The sequence below is a fragment of the Ictalurus punctatus genome, chromosome 12 (assembly GCF_001660625.3).
Source record: "Ictalurus punctatus breed USDA103 chromosome 12, Coco_2.0, whole genome shotgun sequence".
Classification (NCBI taxonomy): Eukaryota; Metazoa; Chordata; class Actinopteri; order Siluriformes; family Ictaluridae; genus Ictalurus; species Ictalurus punctatus.
Window position 1 is genome coordinate 33,732,433 of NC_030427.2, and position 13,088 is coordinate 33,745,520.

The following is a 13,088-nucleotide window of genomic DNA, read 5'->3' on the forward strand; positions in this document are numbered from 1 at the left end:
TTCCTTTTGTTTATCTTCTCTTTATTTTTAAAGGGATAGAAAAGTTCTGAGATTTCGAGAAAAGATAGCAAGGAAATGAAACGTCTTTTTGTTTCTTTACACAAACAACTGACATGCAGTCTTTTGAGTGTTGTCTTGGTTTTAGCTGCTCTGAAGTGCTGCTCAAATAGGTGATGGCCAGGAAAGGATGAGTCGGTGATGATACTCTCCTAATGCTTTTACAATCTGGACTCTGGAAGCCATAATCTGGAATCTGGCAGACTTTTGTGCATCATCCACTCTTTTCTGAAGAGTGAATGATGCACTCCACTCCTTTAGTGTGATTTGGGAATGTTGTAGGGATGTTGCTTCCTGAAATCAAGAATCAACTCCTGTCTTTTGGGGTGTTCAGGTACAGATTTGGGTGTACCAGGTTTTCATATGGTCTATCTCATATATGTATGGTCTTTTCATTTTCGCATATGAGGCCTATATGCGTGGTGTCGTCTGCAAACTTGAGGAGCTTGATGGATGGGTCCTTAGAGGTGCAGTTGTTGGTATATTCAATTTTGTATTTGTCACATATATAGTTATATACAGTATATAACGCAGTAAAATGAAAACCTGGCCTAGATCTTCTTAGATAATTTATTTAAATAACTAATTTTAAAAAATCAGAAATGAATAAGAAATATTTGTATAAGAATATATACAAGCCCAATTTCAAAAATGTTGTGACTCAAATGTAAATAAAAACAGAATGCAATAATTTGGAAAATCTCACAAACCCATATGTTATTCAAAATAGCACATAGAAAACATATCAAATGTTTAAACTGAGGAAATGTACCATTTTAAGAAAAAAGATCATTTTGAATTTGATGGCCGCAACATGTCTCAAAAAAGTTGAAATGGGGCAACAAAAGGCTGGAAAAGTAAGTGTTCCTAAAAAGAAACAGCGGAGGTTAATTGGCAACAGGTCAATACCATGATTGAGTATAAAAAGAGTATCTTAGAGAGGCTGAGTCTTTCAGAAGTAAAGATGGGCAGAGGTTCACCAATGTGCGAAAAACTGCATCCAGAATTTGTAGAACAATTTCAGAATAATGTTCCTCAACATAAAACGATCTCATCATCTACAGTACATAATATCATCAAAAGATTCTGAGAATTGGGAGAAATTTCTGTGCACAAGGACAAGGGTGAAAGTCAATATTGCATACCTATGATCTTCAGGCCCTCAGAAGCCACTGCATTAAAAACAGGCATGATTCTGTAATGGAAATCACTGCATGGGCTCAGAAATGCCATCCAGAACTCATTGTCTGTGAACACAGTTTGCCGTGCATCCACAAATGCTGGTTAAAGCTCCATCATGCAAAGAAGAAGCCATATGTGAAAATGATCCAGAAACGCCGCCGTCTTCTCTGGGCCAAAGCTCATTTAAATGGACCGAGGCAGAGTGGAAAACTGTTCTATGGTCAGATGGATCAAAATCCGAAATTCTTTTTTTAGAAAGCATGGACGCTGCATCCTCTAAACTAAAGCGGACTAAAGAAAAGAGGGACCATCCAGCTTTTTATCAGCGCTCAGTTCAATAGGTTGCATCTCTGTTGGCATGGGTGTGCATTACTGCCTACTGAACAAGCAGCTTGCACACCTGGAAAGGCACCATCAATGCTGAAAGGTATATACAGGTTTTAGAGCAACATATGCTTCCATCCAGATTCCATCCCATCTTTATTTCTGAGAGACTCTGCCTCTCCAACATATTATTTTTATATACCCAAGTATGCTACTGACCTGTTGCCAATTAACCTAATTAGTTGCAAAATGTTCCTCCAGCTGTTTCTTTTTAGTAACACTTACTTTTCCAGGCTTTTGTCGCCCTCGTTCCAGCTTCTTTGAGACGTGTTATGGCCATCAAATTCAAAATTACCCTTTTTTTCTTAAAATGATACATTTCGCCTTGTGCCCGATGCTCCCTGGGATAGGCTCGAGGTTTCCCCGTGACCCTGAAAAGGATTAAGTGGTATAAAGATGGATGGATGGATGAATGATACATTTCCTCAGTTTAAACATTTGATATGTTCTATTGTGAATAATATATGAGTTTATGACATTTGCAAATCATTGCATTCTGGTTTTATTTACATTTTACATAGTATCCCAAATTATTTGGAGGACATATCCATGTTGAGGAGTCTGATGTCCTGAGGGAAAAAGCTCCTTCTGAACCGTTCAGTATTAGACATCAGACTACAAAAGTGCTTGCCTGATTGCAGCAGGCTGAAGAGTTACTGGGGTGGGTGGAGTCCTTGATGATTTTAGCAGATCTTGTACTGCATCGCCTGATGTAGATATCATGCAGAGAGGGGAGAGCAGACCCAGAGAGGCATTCAGGTAAGCGCACCACTCTCTGCAGGGTTTTACCATCCTGGGTTGAGCAGTTCCTGTACCACACTGAGATGCACGAGTCAGTAAACTTTCTATAGCCTCAGTGTAGAACATTTTCATGATTCACAACTGGCTTTGTTCACCTGAGCTTGGATATGATGAGTCCAGGTCAGGTCCTCAGAGATGTGTACTTCAACCTACCTGAAGCTGCTCACTCTCTCTATAGGGGTCCCACCGATCTCAAGTAGTAATACTGCTACTGCCTCTTCCAGAAGTCCACAACCAGTTCCTTGATTTTGCTGATGTTCAGAGAGAGAGAGTTAACCTGGCACCAAGCTACTACTTTCTCCACCTCATCAAGGTAGGTGGCCTTGTTGTTGGAGATGAAGCCCATAATCACTGTGTCTTCAGCAAACTTGATGATAGAAGTGAAGCTTATGATGACACACAGTCATGTCACTAGAGTCACTAGATCCTGTGCCTACATGTTTCTTTAAACAGATTTGTCCAGGAATAATTGAACCACTTTTAAATATAATCAATTCTTCCCTTAGCACTGGCTATGTACCTAAATCACTTAAATTAGCAGTTATTAAACCCGATTAAAAAACCTGACCTTGACCCCTCTAACTGTCCAGCTATAGACCTATATCAAATATCCCCTTCATCTCTAAGATCTTAGAAATGGTTGTAGCAAAGCAGTTATGCTTGTACTTACATAGGAATAACATTCATGAAATGTATCAGTCAGGATTTAAACCTCATCATAGCACAGAGACAGTGTTAGTTAAAGTAGTAAATGACCTACTACTGGCCTCTGATCAGGGTTGTGTCTCGCTTCTTGTGTTAGTCAACCTTAGTGCAGATTTTGATACTATAGATCATACTTGGGGTTGGAGGTAAACGGGCTCACTACCTGGGATCTGTCTTTGAGGATGTCCAAGATTCAGTCAAAGAGGGAGGCAATAAGTAAGAGGTCCCTGAGCTTGGAGTCCAACCTGTGTGGGACTATGGTATTGAAAGCTGAGCTATAGTCTATAAACAGCAGCCTTACATAGTTCCTTTTGTTGCTGTCATTATGGATGAGGGAAGTGTGTAGGACATGAGAGATGGCATCCTCAGTAGACCTATTGGTGTGATGGGTGAACTGGAGTGGGTTGAGGCTGTCAGGGATAGAGTTGTTGATAAGTCTCTCAAAAACGTTCTTGACAAGTGATGTGAGCACTACAGGATGAGAGTCATTTAGGTAAGAGGGCTTATTGTTCTTTGGCACAGGAATGAAAACAGATTTTAAAAGCATGTGAGGACCACACACTTAACTAGGGACTCAGTGAAGATGGAAGAGAACACACCAGCTAATCTTATACTCCAAGACAGTGATTTCACTGTCATCACTAACAGCGTTGCTTCCTTCTGTAGCACTAGTTGGCAGGCTAGTGCTATTACATTCAGCATCAAAGCACACATAGAAAGTATTCAGCTCGTCAGTCAAAAAAGAGTCAGCTATCATCACCACAGTGGATTTGCCTCTGAACGCACTGATAGTTCTCAGTCCCTGCTACATTCATCAGGAGTCATTAAGCTGGAAATGAGACTCCACTTGCTTGCTGTACCAGAGTTTATTGACTCTCACTGTGCGTTGGAGAGCATAACACGCTGCTTTGTACTCACTCATATTCCCAAACATAATATAAGGATACATTTTAAAATATTACAGTTGTGTGTACTTGTGTGTGTAAATGTGTTCAATTTAAACTTGACAGCATAATCCTTATATTAAAATAACACTTGTACAAATAATATGATTTTTAATTTGGCCCAGCCTGGGCCATGCTGATGATCTGCTTCTGCTTGGAGCCTCCATCACCTGAGAATCACTTGCTGCTGTCCCACATGATATGGCCCCACATAGCCTAACATTTGCTGTGAGATTGTCTTGGATGGTAAAACATGGATAGCTTAAAGATGGCTGTTGATCAACTCATACGAAAAGCCTAACGATTGCACTTACTGAAAACAGTTTACACTCAAGTCTCATTCATTATAGAGTCAGTAACTTCACTTGGATACTATGGACAAAAAGCTACAACTCTAATCAAATAACAAAAGATACTGATGTTCTGTTTACTGTGTTATGTTCATAGACATGGGTGTCTGCAGTTTTGAAAGATATGTCGTAGCAATCTGATCTGATGGCATGCACTACTGTGTAAAATTGTGACATTCATAATCATAGCTTTAATGTATTTAAAGACATTTCAAATATGTTGCAGTTCAAGGAGCTTTCCTATTGCCCTATGGGGGCACCCCAGACCAATATTGGACAGGCTCAGCCTTTTTCCCATATACACTAGATAGATTTACATCATTGCAATAGTGGTAAAAAGAAACATTCACAGATAAACATAAATCTAATGGAAATCTATTAAGGAGGGAAGAGAGCTTATCTCTATGTAAACAAACTCTGTAAACAATACACTTACTGGGGTGTATGGAATGCTTCCAGGGAGGGGCAATACCTATGGTAGGGGACCCCACTCTGTTAGACTGGAACAATACCAATAGACCAGTGAAAAGAACCTCACTCCTTTCTACAAAGCTAACCCACTATTGCATTGAGATGTGACTGGCTGATGACAGGATGCTAAAGGAAGATGGAGGCTACACCTATTTTTAGAATGGAAAACCAAACAGACAGGATTCATTGAGTGGGGTTTTTCAGAACAAGTCTGATGAACAGCAGCATCTGTCCTCACCCAATCTGTTGGACTGAACAAGAACCTCATGAAGCTACACTTCCTGCTGGACTAAAGCCACCATATAACCATTCTCAGCACCTATGCTCAATTCAAAGAGCAGTTATATGAAGGCCTTTACCAGCTTATAAAATCCACTCCTGCCAGTAACAAACCAGAAGTGGCACTGATAAGACCACCTGAAAGGGAGTAGTTGCAGCCTGGGTAGTCAGAATGGTCTGTTCTACTGAGCAAGATTGCTAAGCACATGCTGTGCATCACCAACACCATCTTCTGCCAAGGTGACAATCACAAAACAATCTGGATGCACCTGAGATTAAAGCATTGGCAGCTGATAGATTTGATCATTGTCAGGCAAAAGGACATCAAAGGTATATGCATCACATGATCCATACATGTTGCAGAGTGCTAGACAAATTACAGCCTGTACACAATCAATTACTCCCTTAGCACTTGCTATGTACCTAAATCATTTAAACTAGCAGTTATTAAATCCCTTATTAAAAAACCTGACCTCAACCCCTGTCAATTGTCCAGCTATAGGCCAATATCAATTTTTTCCTTTATCTTCAAATACCTTAGAAAAGGTTGTACCATAGCATCTATGCTCTTACGTACATAGAAATAACAATCATGAAATGTATCAGTCAGGATTTAGGCCTCATCATAGCACAGAGACAGTGCCGGTTAAAGTGGTAAATGACCTAGTACTGGCCTCTGATCAGGTTTGTGTCTCCTTGCTTGTGTTGCTTGACCTTAGTGCAGCATTTGATACCATTGATCATACTATTCTCCTTGATAGATTAGAAAATGTTGGCATTAAGGGAACAGCCCTCTCCTGGCTCAGGTCTTATTTGACCAATTGCTATCAGTTTGTAGATGTAAATGGAGACTTCTCTATGCATACTGAGGTAAAGTTTCGTGTTCCACAATGTTCTGTTTTAGGCCCACTGCTTTTTACTTTATATATGCTACCTCTGGGTCAAATTATTCATAAACATGGAATTAGCTTCCACTGTTATGCTGATGATACACAGTTGTATATTTCAGCAAAGCCAGATGATAGACAGCAGCTTAATAAAGTTGAGGAATGTGTAAAAGACATTAGACGTTGTATGCTTATTAACTTCCTCTTACTTAATTCTGATAAGACAGAAGTATTGGTACTAGGACCACATATAGCTAGAAGTAATCTTTCTGATCTCACAGTAACTCTGGATGGTCTTTCTTTTTCATCATGTGAAGCATGAAAATACCTTGGTGTGATTATTGCCTCCAGTCTTTCATTTGATGCTCATGTAGATAATATTACTAGGATAGTAATGCCTTACTATCTGGATGTTCCAGTAGGAGCATAAACAAGCTCTAGTTAGCCCAGAATGCAGCTGCAAGAGTCCTTACTAGAACAAGAAGATATGACCACATAACCCATATCTTATCCACACTCATCGGCTCCAGTAAAATTTCACATTCTTTATAAAATACTACTATTGATCTATAAAGCACTGAATGGTCTTGTGTCACAGTACCTGAGTAAACTTTTGGTCTTTTATGAACTGCCACGCCTACTTTGATCATAAGGTGCAGGGGATTTGTTGGTACCTGAAATAGTGAAGGTTACAGTTATGGAACAGCCTTCCAATTAGTGTTCAGGACTCAGACACAGTCTCAGTGTTTAAGTCCAGGCTGAAAACATATTTGTTTACTCAAGCATTTTGTGTATAGTTTTTTTCTTGGTTAAATGAGCAGATCTAGAGGCTCATAGGCAGAGAGTGTTCTGGTGAACTGGGATGTTTGGATGCTGCCGCCACCCCAATTTTAACACCTTCACCCAGGTTTGGTGATGGTGGAGCGGCTGGCTGCCTTATGTCCCAGGGAGCCCTCATGTCTGTGTTACCTTCTGGCTCTCCCTTTTAGTTATGCTGTCATAGCTAGTCTTGCCAGAGTCCTTGCTTTCACTCACACAAAGTACATTGTCCTTAGCCATTATGGGACAATAAGCATACCTAATAATCCCCCCCCCCCCCCCTTTCTGTCAACCTACACGTTACTCCTGAGAAACCAGTGATCCTGACCCCTTCTGCTCTCCGGACCTGCCTGATCCACCCTGATGCCCTACCTCTGGTTGGAGTTCTCATCAATTGGAAGTCACATGCTGCTGCTGAGGATGTCCCCACATGGTGCAGCCTAAAGATCATTGAGATTATTGATGATGGTACCACTTAAGAACCATAAAGATGGTTTTGGACCTCAATTCATATGAACAGTTATGCTATGATACATATGACTTCAATTACTATTATAGCCTTAGCACTGCAATTACCACAAACAGTTTTGCACTCAATCTCCAAATTCATACATTTAAAATCTATATTCTGAATTTATATGTTTCTGTAAAGCTGCTTTGAGACAATGTCCATTGTTAAATGTGCTGTATGAATAAAATTTAATTTAATTTAATTAAAGGACAAACCCAGACACTGCATAAGATAGAAGACAGGTGGTAGGACAAGAAAGCACAAGGCATAACTACAATACGCCAACTCCAACAGTGCCCAAAAGAGGGGAGGCTGTTATCATAGCAAAGACAGGACCAATTCCATATTAAGGCTCTTTTTAAATGAGATATTCAAGGATGTGCTGGTCAGGTGTCCACATACTTTTGGCCATATAGTATATATTTCTAATACATCTTGTGGTACATTCACTGTATCTACTACAGTAAATGTTTATTCTGATTGCTGACATTAATGCACCCATGCCTACCTCTTGGACAATGTTATTGATATGATGTGAGTGGGTTTTTCTTCACCAGGGCAATAAGTCTTTTGTACCAAATAGTTGATTTGACCTGTTTTTGCTATTGCTCTGGTGGTCTGTTTTGATTTTTCAGCCTAATTATGGCTTGTTTCAATGTCAGTGACAGCTCTTTGAACTTCATATTGAGAATTATGAGCAACAGATTCCAAATGTCAATGGCACACTTCAAATCAACTCTAGACAATTTATCTGCTTACTTGTAAGTAAAATAATGAATGAATGAATAAGACACACATGGGCATGGAACAACTTAGCAGCCAATGTACCATTTGCTTTTGTGCCCTTAACAAAGTAGTGCAATTAAAAAGTAGGGTAAATCCTAAATGTTTAATCCGACTGTTCACACTGTTCACATTTGGATGTCAATATACCCAATTTACTCTTTAATTGTTCAATTTCAACAATGTATAAATATTTATGAACCTACACGTGTGCTATGTGCAGTACAGTTTTATATGTAGTGTGTGTGTGTGTGTGTGTGTGTGTGTGTGTGTTTGTGTATTTGTGTGTGTGTGTTATGCTATCCACTGGCAGTTATGGCAGCAAGTGGATTTCTTAATATGAAACTATTGAATTTCTCTTTCTTTTTCCATATATCCATTTTGTCCACACACACACACACACACACACACACACACACACACACACACACACACGTGTGTGTGTATGTCAGCAGTAAGGCAGATATACATATATTTGTGAGAGCCACCTATTTTTGGAAAGTAGGAAAATTTTGGGAAAAATGCTGGATGGGAACGACCAAAATGTGCATAAATTCTGAAAATGCACATAAAAAACTTATGCGCTCAACTGAGTCAGATAAATTCTTTATCCAATAAGAAGGCATACGCACAAATTACGATGGAAACACATTTTCAAATAAATTTCTCGTCAGCAAGTGCTTGTACTATGATTGAGGGCCAACCCTTTCTGTTCACGTAATCGCTGTAATCATTAGCGGGAGCCAAAATAGGGATATGGTTTCCATCCAGAGCTCCAAATATGTGTGGTACATGGTGGGCGGTATAGTTGTGTTTCAGCCAGGTCAGGTAATTTTATTTAGTTGCTCATCATGTGTGCACAAATGGCCCAACACACAGAATATTCAGTTTTGCTGATGCCACACATCTCCCCCACAACTCTGTATTTGGCGCACGTTGCCAACTTATACAGCGCAAACTTGGGTGCGATGGGACGGCAGCACCAGACAAACCAGTGGACCGATCTTGTTGCACAACATCTGAAATGTTGTTTTGATCATTCTAAAAAACCAAAGGTTGTGATCAAAGTGGTTTGGTATAATTACCTCCCAGAACTGTCTTGCATGACTGCATTCCCAAAGAGCAGGCTCCCACCTCCAAATGCAAAATTACATGACCGCATTTATTGCATTTCATCTGTGCCTGCTGAGATGCAAGTAATTTATTATATACAAAAAAAGGCCCACAGTGGCATCCCCTACTGCAGCAAATTCATTTTTCTTTTTGATATTTGGCACCAGTTTATCAGGAAGTACTGCATTTGTTCTCTTCGACTCACTGTATGGAAACGATGCTTTATTCACAAATGTTTTATGCGATATTCCAGTTTTGTGCATAAGTTAAATTCACAACTTTGGATAGAAACATAGCTAATGTCACTAAGACTGTTGAGGAACCATTTAGAAAACTGTCACACAGTCTATATGCACATCTTGCTCAAATGGAAATATGTTCAAAATACAGACAAACACACACACACACACATACACACACACACACACACACACACACACACACACACACACACACACAAACAATACTACCTGGTGTTGCTGGTATCCCCAGTTCCTCTGCGGGTCCTCTCCAGACCCAATTTGGCAAAGATTCCGCCGAGCATCATGATGGCCACCACGCCACAGATCACATACACAATCATGTGCATCTGGTCTGGCTTGGGCATATTGCTAGTGTTAGCATTGGCATTGGCATTAGCATTGTTGCCGTCATTGCCACTGGCAGGTTTTCCTGTATTGGCCCAGGCAGGTGTGTCATAATTGGAACAACTGGTCTGATCCAGGCTGTGACCGTTGAACTGGCAACAGAAGCGATAGTAGCATGAGCCACAGCAGAACAGGTACATGCCGGCGTTGCAATTAAAGGGTGGATCCCACTGGCCCATCACATCATAGTAACCCCAACAACGGCTGCCTGATGACACCACCCCTTCCTCCTCCATTGTCACAGTCACCTCAGTCTGATTGGCTGAATCAGAATATGATGTGATGGCTAGGAGCAAGATAAGATTTAAAATAATGCAGAGTGTCATCTTCATCTTCTCAGAAAAGAAATGACCTTACCCACAATAAGTGAGCAGACTTTAAAAAGACAGCAAGGGATAGACAGTACAAAAGAGTAGATAAAATGTCTCAATCACAGCAGAAGAAACCAAGAGTCTTCTTATTATTACATGATCAATCAGTAATGTTAAAGAACAAGTTGATCACAAAATAAGACACCCAATACAGCAGGTGGGGGGAGACAAAAAAGAAAAGCACCCCGGAGCTATGCCAGATGAGTGGAAAGTCATATCCATGGGTCAACACTGGAGAGAAAGAGAGAGAGACAGAGAGTAACAGAGAGAGTGAGACACTTTATTAGTACCAGGAATAATGAACAATCTCCACTCCAGTTATGGAACTGCCTCTTAATTAGTGTTTTGGACTTTAAGTCTAGGCTGAAAACCTATTTGTTTAGTCTAAAATTTTTGTTAATAGTTTCTCTTTTTTCTACACAGATTGGGGGGGGGGGTCATGGACATAGAGAGTTTTGGTAAACTGAGATGTTTTGATGCTGTTTGATGTGTGCTGCTTTATGCCCCAGGGTGGTGCCCTCGTGCCTGTGTTACCTTCTGGCTCTCCCTTTCAGTGATGCTGTCTTAGCTAGCTCTTTCAGTAGCTCTTTCTTTTTAGAGCAAAATTCTGTTATCTCTTTCTGTAAAACTGTATGCATACTCCTGATGTCATATCAATGTTTGAGTCTCACCTGCAGATAAACCAATAATTTACCTTATGGAGAATAGTCACACTTGACTTAAGCAACCACAGCTGATGATAATGATGGTGTGTGTGTGTGTGTGTGTGTGTGTGTGTGTGTGTGTGTGTGTGTGTGTGTGTGTGTGTGTTAGGATGTTTTACCTGAAGATGTCCAGATATCCAGCTCCAGTGGACCCTGTTGGGAACTTGAGACATCTGAGTGACCAATCTGATATGTGGCAGTAAGGAATTGATGCCAAATGTCATTTCACTTCACTGTGACACTGTGACACAAACAGAGAGAGACATACAAATGTGGAAATACAAGTAAAGTGATGTATCAAGAAGAGAACAATACAAGTAGTGCTACTGTACAAGATCTTTTAATTGAGTTCTAGAGAAGCAAAGTGCACAGATGACAAATAATCACGCAAAGTGTGTGTGTGTGGGGGGGGGGGGGTGGGGGGTGGGGGGGGGTGACAATTACAACAATTCCAGTATTGCCAAAGTACTGAAGGGGAAAAAATATTTATACAAATATTAGTAAAATAAGTACACATGACAAATAATCACTAAAAAATGTGTGTGTATGTGTTTGTTGATACCAGTTTCCATGCAGAAGTGAGTGTGTGGAAGAGTGTGTGTGTCTGCTGTGCTGTAAATGATAATTGGGTTAATTATGCTAATGGTTCAACTTTAAACACATACAATGTTCATGCAGAATAAGGATAAGGTGTATAGGTTTATGTTGCAGTCGTCCACAACCCCAATCCCCCCTCCCTGCCTACCACCACACACACACACACACACACACACACACACACACACACACCACATACTCTCATAACACATATGCACACACTAGGCTACACAATCAGTGCTCATATGACGAGTGTCTTTTGTCATGTTTGTGTGTGAGTGTTGTGGCTTATTGTTGAGTTAAGAGAGGTAGCTACAGATCTGCTTCTCAAAATCTCTCTCTCTCTCTCTCTCTCTCTCTCTCTCTCTCTCTCTCTCTCACACACACACACACACACACACACACACACACACATACACCCACACCCACACATTCTTACCCGGTGCTTGTGGAAAACAGCCATACTGTATAGTGATATATGTATACTGGGTTATAGATATATCGTTATAGGTATGTGTTTTCTCTGTTGACCTTGCTCTCTTGCTTTATTTCTCCTCTTCACTCATGAGTCGATTCTTCCATCCGCAGATGCTGTGTTCTTGTTCACTGCTCAGAAACGAATGACGGCACTCTCACATGCACCCTCCCTCTCTTTTTATCATGAGCAAATGAGCACACCTCACTCTCTCTGCCCCCCTCCTTTTGTCCCAGACACCTCCCCATTCTCTCAACAGTGTTTTTCTCTTGCTAATCACCTCCTTCTCTCCCTTTTCTCTCCTCGTTTCTGTCTCTCCTTTCTCTCCCCATTTCTTGTTCTCTTTCCTCTCCCTTCTCTCTGTTGGTCTTTTCCTTTTGTCTATATTTAAATCTCTGTTTATTTCAATCCTTTCTTTTTCCTCATTTCACATGTCTGTTGCATATTATCCTCTCTCTCTCTCTCTCTCTCTCGCTCTCTCTCTCTCTCTCTCTCTGTGTGTGTGTGTGTGTGTGTGTGTGTGTGTGTGCGTGTGTGTGTGTGTGTGTGCGTGTGTGTGTGTGCGTGTGTGGCAAAAGAGGGATAGAGATACTGGGGGGTGGTAAAGGAAGTAAAATATGTGGCAGCAGAGAAAGGGAAGAGAACAAACATAGAAGCAGATACTACAGAGTTTAACATTTTTATATTACATTTATTATTAAATGTGGTGTAGAGTGCACACTAGAAATAAACAATAAGCACTGCATATGGCAGATTTAAAACAAAAGGATAGTATTATGAAGCTGTTAAACATAAATACAGGACTAAAATGTAAATTTTGTAATGTAGAGTTTTAGTTAGAAGTTAAAATTCCAAACATTTAAATAAATCAAAATGATTAAAACCTTTGACTGAAAAATAAAAAATGATTTGGTTTCTGGACAAATAGTAGTGAATTATTCTTTGCTTCTTTTAATATCAAAGTAATAACCAAGACAGGGCACTAAAATGTTCAATGAAACACCAGAT

At 40.2% G+C, this 13,088-nt stretch overlaps 1 protein-coding gene across 1 annotated transcript in view; it reads right to left on the bottom strand.

Annotated features, from left to right (window-relative positions):
• LOC108272503 (protein shisa-8) overlaps window positions 1–12,442 on the bottom strand; it is a 36,871-nt gene extending 24,429 nt beyond the window's left edge. The window contains exons 1-3 of the mRNA XM_053684215.1: window positions 12,045–12,442; window positions 11,128–11,249; window positions 9,757–10,535 (exon numbers count right to left, since the gene is read on the bottom strand). Coding sequence (XP_053540190.1) covers window positions 9,757–10,265 — 509 coding nt within the window. The 5' untranslated portion in view covers window positions 10,266–10,535; window positions 11,128–11,249; window positions 12,045–12,442. The remainder of the gene's footprint in view (window positions 1–9,756; window positions 10,536–11,127; window positions 11,250–12,044) is intronic.
• Between the last annotated feature and the right edge of the window lie 646 nt (window positions 12,443–13,088).